This window comes from Gorilla gorilla, chromosome 11, assembly GCF_029281585.2.
Source record: "Gorilla gorilla gorilla isolate KB3781 chromosome 11, NHGRI_mGorGor1-v2.1_pri, whole genome shotgun sequence".
NCBI lineage: Eukaryota > Metazoa > Chordata > Mammalia > Primates > Hominidae > Gorilla > Gorilla gorilla.
This window is the reverse complement of record NC_073235.2, coordinates 51,942,699-51,957,754: the sequence shown is the minus strand read 5'-3', so window position 1 is coordinate 51,957,754 and position 15,056 is coordinate 51,942,699. Positions and strand designations below refer to the sequence as shown.

The 15,056-nt window shown below is 39.4% G+C and overlaps 1 protein-coding gene across 1 annotated transcript in view; it reads right to left on the bottom strand.

Annotated features, from left to right (window-relative positions):
• Positions 1 to 15,056, bottom strand: part of LYPD6 (LY6/PLAUR domain containing 6) — a 140,720-nt gene that overhangs the window by 13,715 nt on the left and 111,949 nt on the right. Inside the window, exon 3 of the mRNA XM_004032637.5 lies at positions 11,616 to 11,714. Within this exon, the coding sequence (XP_004032685.1) occupies positions 11,616 to 11,714 (99 nt within the window). The remainder of the gene's footprint in view (positions 1 to 11,615; positions 11,715 to 15,056) is intronic.

Below are 15,056 nucleotides of genomic sequence, written 5' to 3'. Positions count from 1 at the left end.
TTAAAAGTTTGTTGAGGTTTGCTTTATGGCCCAGGATATACTTTATTTTGGTATGTGTTCCATGGTCACTTGAAAACCATGTATATTCTGGTGTTGCTGGATGGAGTGTTCTGTAAACGTCAATTAGATTCTGTTGGTTAATGCTGCTGTTGAATTCTTCTATATCTTTGCTGATTTTCTTTCTGTAGTTCTATCAGTTTTTGAAAGAGTGGTGTTGAAGTCTCCAACTATAATTGTAGATTTATCTATTCCTCCTTTCCTTTATATTATTCTGTTGCACATATTTTTCAGCTCTGTTATGTGATGCTTATATACTTAAGATTGCTATATCTTCTTAGTGGATGGGCTTCTTTTCAATCATGCTATAATGTTCCTCTCTGCCTCTGGTAATTTTATTTGCACTGAAGTCTTTTGATTAATGTTTCCCTACTATCTTTTTCCATTCTTTTAATTTGCTTATATAATTATTTTGAAGTAAATTTATTACAGATGACATATATTTGGGTCATGGTTTAACATATTCTGTCGATACATTTCATTTATTTTGTATATTTATGCCATTTACATTTAAGGTAGTTATTGATATGGTAAGACAAATTTTGTTGTTTTCTGTCTTGTTTTTGTTTTTTCTTACATTTCTATGGGTTACAGCAACTTTTTTAGAATTCCATTGTGATTTATCTACAGTGCTTTTGAGTATATCTCTTTTTAAAATTGTTGCACTAGGTATTAAATTATATGCAAAACTTATCACATCCTGCTGGCATCATAATTTTACCAATTAAAGTGAAGTGTACAAAACTTACCTCTTTTTATGCCCTAATACCTTCACTTGTTTGTAATAAATTTTTTTTTTTTTTGAGATGAAGTCTTGCTCTGTCACCCAGGCTAGAGTGCAGTGGTGTGATCTTGGCTCACTGTAACCTCCGCCTCCCAGATTTAAGCAATTCTCCTGCCTCAGCCTCCCGAGTAGCTGGGACTACAGGTGCCTGCCACCAAGCCTGGCTAATTTTTGTATTTTTAGTAGAGATGGGGTTTCATCAACCTGACCAGGCTGGTCTTGAACTCCTGACCTCAGGTGATCCACCTGCCTTGGTCTCCCAAAGTGCTGGGATTACAGGCATAAGCCACTGTGCCTGGCTGTAATATAATTGTATTAAATAATCCTCTACAATATATTTAGAACCACATCAGACAGCATTATAATTTTTGCTTCAACTGTCAAACATAATTCAGAAAACTCAAGAGAAGAAGGACATTCTGTTGTACTGCATTGTAGTATAAAGTACGTTTACTAAGTTTTTTCTTCCTTTCTGATGTTTCAAGTTTCCTTCTTTTATCATTTCCTTTCTGCTTATAGAGCTTCCTTCAGCCATTCTTTTAAGGTAGGTCTGCTAGTGACAAATTCTCTCAGTTTTCCTTCCCCTGAAAATGTCTTAATTTCTTCACATTCCTGAAGGATATTTTCTCTGAATATAAGATTCAGCATTGATAGCTTTTTTTAACAGTTGGAAAATATTGTACCATTGACTTCTGGCCTCCATAGTTTCTGATGAAAACGTTTCATTCAACTAATGTTTCTCATATCAGATGTTCTTTTTCTCTTGCTATTTCAAGACGTTTTGTTTTTAGAAGTTTTATTATTATGTGTTTTTGTGTGGATTGCTTTAGTTTTGTCCTCTTTGGGGTTTGCTCAGCTTCTTAGAAAAACTTTTAGCTGCTAATTCTTTGAGTACTTTTTTCAGCTTCACCCTCTTTCTACTGTTCTCTTGAAACTCTGATGATGTAGTGTTAAAACATTTGTTACAGCTCCACAGATCTCTGAGGCTCTGTAGAGGTTTCTTTCCCCTCAGCCTATTTTCTCTGTTGTTCAGATTGGATAATTTTTATTGCTCTATTTTCCAAATTCATCACTAATTCTTCCCTTTGTTCCTTCCATTCTGCTGTTGAGTCCATCTATTGAGATTTTTATTTCAGGTACATTATGTTACAATTCTACAATTTCCATTTGGTTCTCCTTTATATTTTCTGTATCTTTGATGAGATTTACAAAATTTGTTTCAAGTGTGTTTGTTATTACTTACTGAAACATTTTTATTATGGCTGCTTTAAAATCCCTGCCAGATAATTCTAACATCTCTATTTATCTTGGTGTTGGTGTCTATTGATTGCTATTTTTCATTCAGTTTGAGATCTTCCTGGTATGACAAGTGGTTTTTTTTATTGAAGTCTGGACATATTGTTATTATGTTAGGGCACTCTTGATCTTATACTCCGTGTTTGACAGTGGTAAGAGTGCCTCATTAATGCTTCCCATGTAGCCTCTACTGATGCCATGGGATGGGAGATGTGTTGTAGCCTCAATACCAATGGGTGGCGGTGAAGGGTGAAGTCTTGACTTTCCATTAAGCCTTCTTTGACACAACCTTAGTCAGGGGAAAGTAGAGGCATCTCATTGTTGCTGGTGGAGGTGAAAGTCTAGGCTCCCTAACACGGTCTCCATTGACACTGTGGAAGAGACCTTGTTAGTGCCTGGTGGGGAGGGACAAATGTCACCTTTACTTGTCCTTCTCTGATACAATCCCAAGCAGAAAGGTTGGGACATCTCATTACAGCCTATTGAGGATGAAGTCAAGGCTTTCCATTCAGCCTCTGCTGGTATGGGATTGGGGCTACAATTTTTTCCATAGTGTTTTCCTGGAGTAGAGCAGCTATTGTCTAAAAGTTATCTTTCTAGGCTTCCCCCTTCCTGGTCCTTTTGCTAGAGAGCAAACTTTTGTTGGGGGGTTATTTTGCCAGTGCCTATGGCATTTGCAGGATGTTGACTTCTTTAGCTTCAAGTCTAGAATATATGAGACTGAAAGAAAACCTAGTGAACTCAGCACTGTGTTGTTCCTTGAGTCTTGAAGTCCCTATTCTGTCATTTTCTTTACACCTTTCAGAGTCTTTTCATGTTTTTGGTTTGCTTTTTAATAAATAATGTTCAGAATTTGTTGTCGTACTTAGCAGGAGGAATAGAAAAGTACATCCACTCCATCTTTCCAGAAACGGGAGTTTTCAGCTTCTGACATTTTGGGCTAGATAATTTTGTTTTGGGCAGACTGCTCTGTGAATTGTAGGACATTTAAAGCATCTAACAGCCTCTTCTCACTAGATGCCAATGTCACTGCCAACAGTAACAACTAAGAATGTCTCCAGTCATTGACAAATATACTTCGGGCAGGGAAGAGGGAATTGCTCCTGGTTGAGATCTACTGTTGTATTATACATTATAATCTTGAGAATCAGGCCCATTCTTGTTGGTGTCTGCATTCCCTCCAACATATAACACAGGGCATTGCACACAATAGCAGGCATTTAATCTCTAATAAACTCTGTATTACCAGCAGAGATGGATGGGTAGGAAGAATATCTCTAGCTAAGCTCTTCCATTCAAAGTTGAACCAAATTAAAACATTTTAATTTAGTTCTACAATGTCTATAACATATCTTCCATTGAATTTGAATAGTCTCATCAAATTTAAAAGAGAAATAATACTACACTTCTACCAGTAGTGCAATTTTCATATACTATCATGACTTCTCAAAATTATTTGCCACGACTACTAAAAGTAAACCTATGCATATTCTATGAAGCTAAAATTCTATTTCTCAATATACATCCAACAGGAATGATAAGTCCTAGAACGCGCATAGAAGAACTATTTGTACAAACACGCTGTGAAAATGTCAATTAGCGACAGAATGAATAAATTATAGTATCTGTTCCCATAACAATGAGAATGAATGGATTACAACTAAATCTAATGAAATAGATGAATCTCACATAATATTGAGTGAAAGAAGTCAGACACAAAAGAGTTATACTGTATGATTCCACTTCTACAAAGAACCCAGTAAGACAAAATTAACCTACACTACTGGAAATTAGGAGGGTAACTATATTAGTTTCCAGGGTTGCCATAAAAAACCACCGAATGAATGCTTAAACAAAGGTTTTCTCACAGTCCTGCAGGCTAGAAATTGAAAATCAAGGTGTTGGCCAAGGATGGTTTCTTCTGAGGCCTCTCTTTTTGGGCAGTCTTTTCCTTGTGTCTTCACAACAGTTTCCCTCGGTTCCTGTCTGTGTTCGAATCTCTTCTTATAAGGATGCTTCTCAGACTGGATCAGGGCCCACCTGAATGACCTCACTTAATTACCTCTCTAAAGACTATTTCCAAATACGGTCTCATTCTGAGGTACTAAAGGTTAAGACTTCAACATAAGAATTTGAGAGCAGGTAGGGGGAAAAATGGGGAGGACACAAGTTAGTCTATAACAGCGACCCTTGGTGGTAGGAAAAGTGACTGAAAACAGCCATGCGAGGAGCTTCTAAGATGCTGGTCATTTCTTAATCAGGGTGCTGCTTACATGGAGTATTCAATTTGTGAAAGTCCATCATGCTATTTACTATTTGGTATGTATATTATACTTCAAAGTTCGGTAAAATTGAAAGCGAAAGAAAAAAAGAGCCCAAGATGAAAGAAAATAGACTCAAGAAAAGGATGAACTACAAATTGAGTTGCAGATAAACTGAATTATTTTAAACTTACCCTAATTAGTAATTACTACAGTCTCTGCTTTCAGGCACCAGATTATTGTTTTGGCTTTTCTGCTCTTAACAATTATTCTCCATAGATCTTTTAAAAAGATGTGTTTTCTCCTCTTGTCCCAAGTAAAAAATTCCTCAAGGCAGAAATTAAAAACAAATAAATGCTCATCAAACTGACTGAATCATAACTGGTTAGTCTCCTCTACCCTGAAGTCAGCACCTTTTGAGGAAGCTGCCAAATGGAGACTTCCCTATTTTCTTTTAAAAAATATTCATCCACATTTCTTAATGAACCTCTCACTGGAGGAACTTCTTTTAAAACTAATCACTGAAATTCAGGAGGCAATGTACTTATTACCAAGGCCAACTCCAAAAAGGCAGCTGGGAAGGTATGCAAAGGTAGTGAGGATAGACAGGACTTTATGGTGAACAGTGGTCAGGATAAAAGTGATAAGGCAGACCATCAAATGGAAGCATCCCAGCTGAGGCAACTGGATTTGTAAAATATATTTGGACAAAATATTGTGAATTGGAGAAGGTTAGATGCTCTCAGTGTACGAAAAAAAGTCTTGTATAGGCTGATAGAACTTAAGGTTAAAAACTTGCTGGAGGCCAGGTGTGGTGGCTCACACCTATAATCCCAGCACTTTGGGAGGCCGAGGTGGGTGGATCACGAGGTCAGGAGATCGAGACCATCCTGGCTAACATGGTGAAACCCCGTCTCTACTAAAAATACACAAAATTAGTTGGGTGTGGTGGTGGGCGCCTGTAGTCCCAGCTACTCGGGAGGTTGAGGCAGAAGAATGGCGTGAACCCGGGAGGCGGAGCTTGCAGTGAGCTGAGATCGTGCCACTGCACTCTAGCCTGGGCAATACAGCAAGACCCTGTCTCAAAAAAAAAAAAAAACTTGCTAGAAAAGTTCTAAGACTAATTCCGAGAATTATAATGCCAGCTGAAATGGGATGGCTTACATTGTCTTACCAAGAAACAGAATAAAATTAAAATAGCCAATTAAAATGTAAACAACAAAAATCTGTGCGAAAGCACAGGCCTGCCATTGTAGACTGGATTTAAAGAGCAAGGTACCAGAGAAAAGACAAGCCCCCTGAGTGGTGCCTGACATTCTATACCTGTTCTCCCCTCGAGGCATTTGCTGGTTCAAAAATTGCACAGGTGGAGAGGCTGAGAAACCAAGCAGAAAGCTCTGCTAAGGGGTAGAGAAGTAGGGCAGCACCTTCATCGCTCTCAAGGGGACTGGGAGCACAAACAGGAGATCAGAGCTAGCAGGGCAGCCGCAGGAGAAATGAGGTTCAGAGAAGCGAGACTGATGGTCTCCACATAGAATTCCAGGACGCCAGTTATTTACTTTCTGCACTTTAAAAATGTCATCTGGTTAACGTCTACCTTCTATTGTTTCTGTCAATACTAGGTGTTGGCAAGACTGTGCAGCAACTAGCACTTGCATGCACTGCTGGTGAGATTATAAATGGTACCGTCATTTTGCAAACGGTCAGGCAGTATCTAGTAAAGCCAACGCTTACATGCCCCATGCCTAGCAATCCCACTTCTGGGAAAGACCTAGCGGAAACGCATATGAACACGTACCACAAGACATAGAGAAGAATGTTCATAGTATTAAGAAACTGGAAACAATCCAAATGTCCTTCAATAGTGGAATAGATGAATTTTGGTATATTCATATAATGATCTACTATACATCCCTGAGAAAACATGACTTTGTTGCTCAAAAAGACATGGAGGAATGTCACATACATAATGTTTGAAAGCAAGGAGTACATTCTATACAACTCCACATACATGAAGCTCGATGATAACAGTCTCAACATTGTTACCTTTGGGGATGGAGTATAATGACTGGGGCACCCTAGCAGCCTCTGGGGTTCTATTGCTTCATATGGGTGGAAACACAGCATGTTCACTTTGTAAACATTCACAAATTGTGCACTTATGATCTCTTCACTTTGCGGTATGTATATTCAACTTTACTTTAAAATTACTTTTAAAAAGGAGGATGTCTAAGACTTTCACTTAGCAATATGACAATAATATGACGAGAGATCATCTGAAAAACATCTTATTACATAGCAGCCAGAAGTATTGGATAAAATGTAACCAGCACTTTTTGTAAATTACAAATGAATTCTCCAGAAAGGAAAGTGTCAAGGGCCAACACTGGATAAGGTACTGATTTCTCTATCCTAGGGAAAGAACAATGTTAAAAGATAAGCCATAATAAATTGCAAGGCGTTGGGTCCCCATGGGATTCAGAGAGACAATAGAGACTCCTATATAAATGAAAAAAAAATTGGAGGGCTATATTCTAACTGTAAAATTGCCTAAAAGGAAGAAAATTCCACTCTTAGGTTAAGTCAAACACAAAGGTTGTCTGTTTCAGCCTGGGCTATGCCTGAAAAAAGTCAACAATAAATCGTTCCTGAAAATTTGTAACTATGGTCTTGCCTTCAGTTGAGCTGAGGATCACATTTACATTTCCTGCTTGTAGCAAGAACCATCAGGCAACCAAACTGGAAAAAGCCATCAAGGGATATGTCCAGCTCTTTCTTTACTTTTACAGAAAAACAGTGAAGAGCACAGAAGCTGGAGCCAAAAGAATATGTGTCCTCTAACTCAAGAATTTTCTTTTTCTGATTATATATCAGCAATATTTTGAAATGGAGATTCTGCCTTAGAGGGAGGCATCTGTACTTCATAATTAAGAAGGAACATAATGTCTTTGGCTTAGCTATCCTCCACAAAACAAGCCTTTTTAAAAACTGGAATGTCTTTGACTTCACATTTAATTCCACAGACTTTTAATAACTATTTTTACAGTCCCTCTCTCTAGGATCTTTTCATCTTGCAGCACAGAGAAAAGTCACGGGCAAACGTAGATCCAAGCACACGACATTCAACTCTTGTTTTAGATCATCAGTTCCTTCCACTGGCTCCTCACGTAATGTGATTTCAAGATCCTTTTCCATTCTGGTTCACAAAATCAAGAAAATTGAACAGATTTATGAGTAGCTGATGAAATTAAAGTTGTTGCAAAGGAAGTGCTCAGAGATCAAAGATGAAATGGAAGCCAAGCAAGTAAAGCAACCAGAGTCAGTTATGGAGAGCATCTTAAGCTCCCATTTCTAGGAAGGGAGTATAGTACTATGAATCTGGAAGCACCAGAGGCACAAATAATGTAATGGAGGAGAACGCCCTTATATCACACACCTTCTGAAAAGAAGAGAGACAGGGAACCTGAGTTAGCTAGAGTTGTGTCCAGTTGATGCCGCCACTGCCAAAAGAGGGATTCCAGTCAGGAGAAAGCTTTCCTGACACTTACTTGGCCAAACAATAACTCAAAACAAGTCTGAATCCCTGAATGTCAGTCGCTAAGATACACTATGTCTCTATGCACATGCATGTGACTGAGGTTAGCTTTAGAAAATTCTTGACATTCAGTGAATCCCCTAAGCAATTTGGGGTGTGCACTTATTCTGCGTTTATAAGATTGAATACTTAGATGAGGTGATTTTTTTCACTTTCAACAAATTATTTTCACATCAGGTGATAATTTAAACCTAGTTAACTTTGTCACAAAGCAAACCAAAAAAACCCAGGAATGTCTTAGAATTTCCATAGCATGTCTCAGTTGCCCTTCCTAAGCCCATTGGTAGTCCTAGAGCTGCTTCAGACTACTAACAAACAGAAAAATCTAGAGTTAGCTAGTAGTGAAATACATTTTCTATTTTAATTTATTAATAAAATGGCATTATTTTCATTGTTAGAAAAATCTGAAGAAAACCTGGAGGAAAGAGCAGAAGACTCGTGGGAAATAGGGCTGGCCAAGCAGGAAGCTGAGTGTGGCCTCACCCCTTCTCAGGTTACAGCTTTAAGTTCCCACTCCTTACCTGATGCTCAAGGCCCCACAAAAATCACCTGGCTCCACTATTTTGGGTCCCTAATTCTCTCATACAAACTAGTTGCTACTCCCAGGTCAGCTCTCTCCCCATCCACTGAGCACACCTGGGGAGTCTTGTCTCTATGCCTTTGCTCTGAGTGAGTTCCTGGAAGACATGTTCTCTTCAATGCTGGACCTCCAGTTCCAAGTTGTAGAGCTACTGCAATCTTCTCAGCACGTGATGCTTTTGCTGGCTACCTCAGTCCCCAGTAGCTCTTCTTCCTGTAAACTCCCACAGTGCTTAATGCCAGGTTCCACTTGGCACTTACCTTTGTCCTGCTAATTTTGACATCTGATATGTTCAGATCCTATCGGCCCAACTAAACCGCCTGCTCCCTGAAAGAAGAAACCAGATTCCTATCTTTCACTTTGTAATTCCCCAAGGGGCCTAGCATGGTTGTTTTGTGTTCTGAACCTCAGTGCATGACTTTCTATTTATCCCTTTAAATTGAAGGACAGAAAGATAAAAGTAGAGGGGAAAAAAGAGAAAAGGATAAATTGTGTAGAGACCACTCTGCAATACCTTTAGGTATCTGGACTTTGAAATGATAGATTATGACCTCAAAAGAAAGTATCAAGATGGAACTTCCTCTTTTCTCTGAGAGGCATTCAAGCAGTGTTTCTGGTCCCTTGCTTTTTCTTTTTGACAGGGATATACTTGTATACCATCAAACGTGGCCCAGAGCCTACACAGAATACCAGTTCACATTCCTTTTTCCTCTGCATTATCTCCACTAAGGTTACCTCAAAGCTCAGTCAGTACCAGGAGAAGCACAGTCACATTTTGCTATGGTCCAAATGTGTCCCCCAAAGTTCATATGCAACTTAATCACCAATGTGAGGATATTAAGAGGTGGGGCATTTAAGGGGTGATTAAGTCATGAGTCTGGAGCCCTCAAGAATGGGATTAGGACCCTTATAAAAGGGTTTGAGGGAGTGGGTCTGTTCCCTTCCCCCCCTTTTGTCTTCTGCCACGTGAGGCCACAGTGTTCCTCTCCTCCAGAGGATGCAGCAGCAAGGTGTCACCTTGAAAGCAGAGAGTCTATGCCCTTCTAGAACCTGCCGGCACCTTGATCTGGGACTTCCCAGCCTCAAGAACTGCGAGAAATAACTTCTATTGTTTATATATTACCCAGTGTGAGGTATTTTATGACAGCATCACAAGTCGACTAAAACATGCTTCCTATATACTAGCTCTGACCAACAGGGAAACAGCTTCAAAAGCAAATCAGCCGGCTTTATCACCACAGGAACTAGCCCAAAGATGACTAGATATACAAAGCAAATCATCTTGGTTTTGCCTGAAGTCACTGTTCATGATGGTTCTTAAATTTGGTTGCATATTAGAACCATCTGGAGGGCTTTTAAAAATCCTTATGCCTAGCTGGACCATTTAATATGAATCGCTGGGAACAAATCTAGGTGTTAGTGTTTTCGAAAGTTTACCAGGTAATTTCAATAGACAGCCAAGTCTGAGAAGCAGTGGTTTAATTAGATCCATTAGCAATGTTCATTCCACAGTGGTAATGTTAGAAAATACTGGCCCATTTGGAAATGAGCAGTGACTACAGACGGCAATAAAACTTATTTTCGATTACTCAGATGGCTGGATATCTAGTTTTCAGTTAAGCCAATCTTTAGTGCTTCCATGTTTTTCTCTGCCCTATAGACCCTATTATCATCTCTACCTAAAAGTCAACAAGAAGAGCCTAGAAATGACAACACTACATTTCTGTTTCTTACGTAGAGGAGCTCCCTGTGGTTCTTGCCCCTGACTTTTCATTAGAATCATCTGCAATATTTAAAGTACCAATGCAGGGCCCTAATCTCAGAAATGCTGGCTCAATTTGTGTAGAGCTGTGATTCTTAACTCATCACCTGACAACCCTTTACAAATGCAAATTCTCAGGCCCTATCTCAGACCCACTGAATCAGAAATGTGGGTGAAGAAGTGGGTGGGAGCAGAAATCTATGTTTTAATAAGCCCTCTGGAGAATGATGCTGCTGCTGAAGCTTGAAAACCACTGGTCTAGGCAGGGCAAGGCTTTCAGTGATTTCTTTGAAAAATTCCACAGGTGTTTCTACTGCACACACTAGGTGGAGTGGAGGCTCCTGGGTTAGAGTACCAGCTTGGATAGTTGACATGTTTCCTTTAATTTTGGTTTCCATGCTCTCCCAATTTCCAATCCTCCACAAGAGGCAGAATACCATTCACTGGGTTAAGTATGAAAACTCTTATATAATACTCGTGTTATACTGAAAAATAATGGATTTGGTGTGGTTGTGTCCAAGCCATTTTAACAACTGAATTAGATCAGCAGTGAAACCCATCTAACTATTCACAAGAACATTTGTCAATAAAATTCCCTGTGCTCATTATCTCTACCCCCACCAAATAAATAGACTTTCCTCCAAAGTAAAATAGCCAGTTAACAGTGACTCTGTAGCCAAATATAACCATCTATTTTTTTTGATAGGATAAAAGAGACATGAATATAATGGGTATTTATTTTGAAATGGGCCTTTGGGTCAAAATTCCATGCTTCAGTTCAGTGTTCATCTCATCCTTCAAAAAAAGTAGTTTAAAAATCTCAGGGATTTTATTTATGCAATGATGACATTCAGAATTCTAAATTCTAGAGACTGCATGAAAGTCTCTGGCAAGACTTAATCAATGGAATCTTTATATGAACATCAATTCATACATTACATAAAAGAGGTTACTATGCACTGACTAATGCCTCAAAGAGTGGCAGACAGACTGGCTGTTCTCTCTTCCTACATTTGACTGGGCCTGGGGGTACAGGCGAAGGTATCACCTCCTGTGGAGTGCCAAAAATACTTCATGAGAAAGGAAACAATCCTGTGGCTCAGTTTATGTCTCTGAGAATCTCTGATAAGTTATTGGTGTGGTACAAAAGATCTAATAGCCTTAGACAAGAGGAGCAGCTGAGATTGCAAGCATGCCTCTCTTTATACATCACCAAAGTCAAAAGGGCTGTTCACTCACAGACAGCCCAGGGGACCCCAATCAGTCTACTGAGAGTTTACCTCGAGGGCAGTAGATGTCTGGAGCCCATCGGTTGCACTCATAATTGTCTGCTGCCTTTTCACAGGTGAAACATTTAAATCCACCAGGATATGGTGTGGCTAAAAAGAAGGATTAAGAGAAAAGATTAATTTTTAGACAAGGCACAGAATCCTGTGAAGTTAAGACATTTTCATTATTTTAAAGAAAGCATTCTCAAGACAACTTAGCAGTTTCTTAAACCTTCAACTACCATATGAACCAGCAACTTTACTCTTGGGCATCTGTCCCTGAGAAATGAACATTTGTATTCATGCAAAAATCTGTACACAAATGTCAACAGAAACTTTATTTGTAATAGCCCAAAAACTGGAAATATCCTTGATGTCCTTCAGTGGGTGAATGGTTAAACAAACTGTTGGACATCCATACTATGGAACATTAGTCAGCAATAAAAAGGAATGAACTATTACTACTTTCAACAACTTGGGTGAGTTTCCAGGAAATTATTTGGAGTGAATAAAGCCCATCCCAAAAGGTTATATATTGCATGGTTCCATTTATATGACATTTTTGAAATGATTAGTGGTTGTCAGGGGTTAGGAATGGCAGAGGTGGGGGTAGGGGTGGAGAGGTGGGGAGAGAGGTGGGTTTGAGGCCAGTAGGAGGAACCCTTGTGTTACTGAAATTCTTCAGTGTCTCAACTGTGGTGGAGGATACACAAACCTACACATGATAAAATTAGGTAGAACTAAATGTACACACACAGAGTAAAATTAGGGAAATCAGAATGACATTGGTAGACTAATTGTATTGATATTAATATACTGGTTGTGGTATTATGCTATAGTTTTTCTTTTCTTTCTTTCTTTTCTTTTTTTCTGAGTTTCACTCTCGTTGCCCAGACCGGAGTGCAGTGGCACAATCTCAGCTCACAGCAACCTCCATCTCCTGGGTTCAAGCGATTCTCCTGCCTCAGCCTCCCAAGTAGCTGGGATTACAGGCATGTGCCACTATACCCGGCTAATTTTGTATTTTTAGTAGAGATGGAGTTTTACCATGTTGGCCAGGCTGGTCTTGAACTCCTGACCTCAGGTGATCCACCCACCTTGGCCTCCCAAAGTGCTGGGATTACAGGTATGAGCCACCACACCCGGCCTATGCTATAGTTTTTCAAAATGTCACCACTGGGACAAACTGGATAATGGGTACATGGGATCTCACTGTATTATTTCTCGAACTCCTGGCCTCAAGGGATTTTCCAGCCTCGGCCTCCCAAACTGCTGGGATTATAGGCATGAACTACCACACTCAGCATCATGTACTATGTCCTAAAATTGCATATGACTTTAAAATTATCTCAACAAAAATTTTAATTAAAAAGGCATTCTCTGGATTTCTAATAACTTACTCATGTCAACTTATACACAGATGTCAACATGCAAATAAAAATATTGGGTTGAATCATCATAAAATTTCCTGATGTTTGACCATTTCAATCTACAAAAGTGGCAATTTCTCTGGTACACTGTAAAATTTTTATCTGTTCAGACCTGATGTCATTATGAACCCCTGGAGATGGTAAGCCTTAGCTAAGAGAAGAGTCTTCATTGCTAAAATATATGCTGCCCATGCAGAGGTGACCCTCTTCAGGTGGCTTTCGGACCCATGTCCATAGAAGCTAGATGCTGAGGGGACGTGGGGATGAGGCACCAGAGGCTACCAGTTCTAGCCTGAGGACTAGGCCATTCCAGGAAGCCCCACTTATCTCTTCCTACTGCTCCCACTGGTGAGTTGCCTCTTCCTGCCTTCAGAAGGAACTGTCCTCCAAGTGCTTCGATTCTTCACCTATAAGCTCAGGTGAGGAGGGGTCACATGAGATTTGAGCTCTGGAGACTGTCGCGGGCACCCAAGGCCTTCTCTCCACAAAAAGATGAGGATCACCGAGGAATGTCAGGCCCAGCTGTTCTTTGTCCTTACCACTGATGTGCATTTAATTGCTTCTTAGCTCTAATCATTTGCTTGCTTCACTACTTAGAGTTTTGCCTTTCATAAACAAAACTTGTGTTGTTTAATTTGTAAAATTACCTGGCCTATTTGAAAGCTGCAAACACTCAAACACTTCATCTGCAGGAGCCAACTGTTCTCTCTCGCAGATGGCTGAGCCTGCATATCCCACTGGCGGAAATAATCATCTCAGGGTAAATTGCTCTGCCCACATGGAACCAATTAGATATGTTATCAAAAATAAATGAAGGAGAAGGCAGTAGCTTAAGGCCAGAATGATGGACCAGATATCACTTTGATTTTCACCTTGCCGAGAATAGCTGCCCATCCATGTACATGCTTGCATTACTTCACAGACCTGACTATGACAATATCAAATAATGTATCATGATCAAAAGTCATAAACAGTCTAAAAAAGACAAGTAATCGGAACTTTTTATGGGCCCATTTGCGTGCTCTAAGTCTCTCACATAGTAACTCAAATTCATAAACAGAATGATAGAAAAAGTGCATAGATCATTTTACAAAATGATGGAAAGCAGCTTAGACACAGCCATCCAACCACTCCATTTTCATAAGGAAATTTTAATAGGGGGAAAATGTCATATAACTGTGACAAAGAGAAGTATTTTGTAAACTATAAACAAATACTTTTTATACCTTCACATTACCCACCTATAGAAAAATGGGTTACATTTGAATTGAAAGGTTCTATTTAGGTAAGGGCAGGTATACCTTGTTGTATCACAATTCATTTTAGCACACTTTGCAGATACTGTATTTTTACAAATTGAAGTTTTGTGGCAACCCTGCATTGAGCAAGTCTATCGGTGTCATTTTCCAATTGCACGTGCTCACTTCATGTCTGTGTCACATTTTGGGAATGCTTGCAGTATGTCAAACTTTTCCATTACTTTTGTATCTGTATGGTGACTTGTGATCAGTAATCTCTGAAATACTATTATAATTGTTTGGGGGCACCACAAACTGCACCCACATAAAATGGTGAACTGAATAAATGTGTATGTTTTGACTGCTCCATCGACCTGCTATTCTTCCATCTCTCTCTCTCTCCCTTTCCCTGCCCCAGACCTCCATATTTCCTGAGATACAACAATACTGAAATTAGGCCAACTAGTATCCCTACAAATGCCTCTAAGTGTTCAGGTGAAAGGAAGAGTAACACAATTTTCACTTTAAATCAAAACCTAGAAATGATTAAGACTGGTGAGGAAGGCATGTTGAAAGCTGAGATAGGCTGAGAGCTAGGCCTCTTGTGCCAGTTAGCCAAGTTGTAAATATAAAGGAAAGGTTCTTGAAGGAAGTTAAAAGTGCTACTTTAATGAATACACGAATGTTAAGAATGTAGAACAGCCTTTTTGCTGATACAGAGAAAGTCTGAGTGGTCTGGATAGAAGATCAAACCAGCCACAGCATTCCCTTAAACCAAAGCCTAA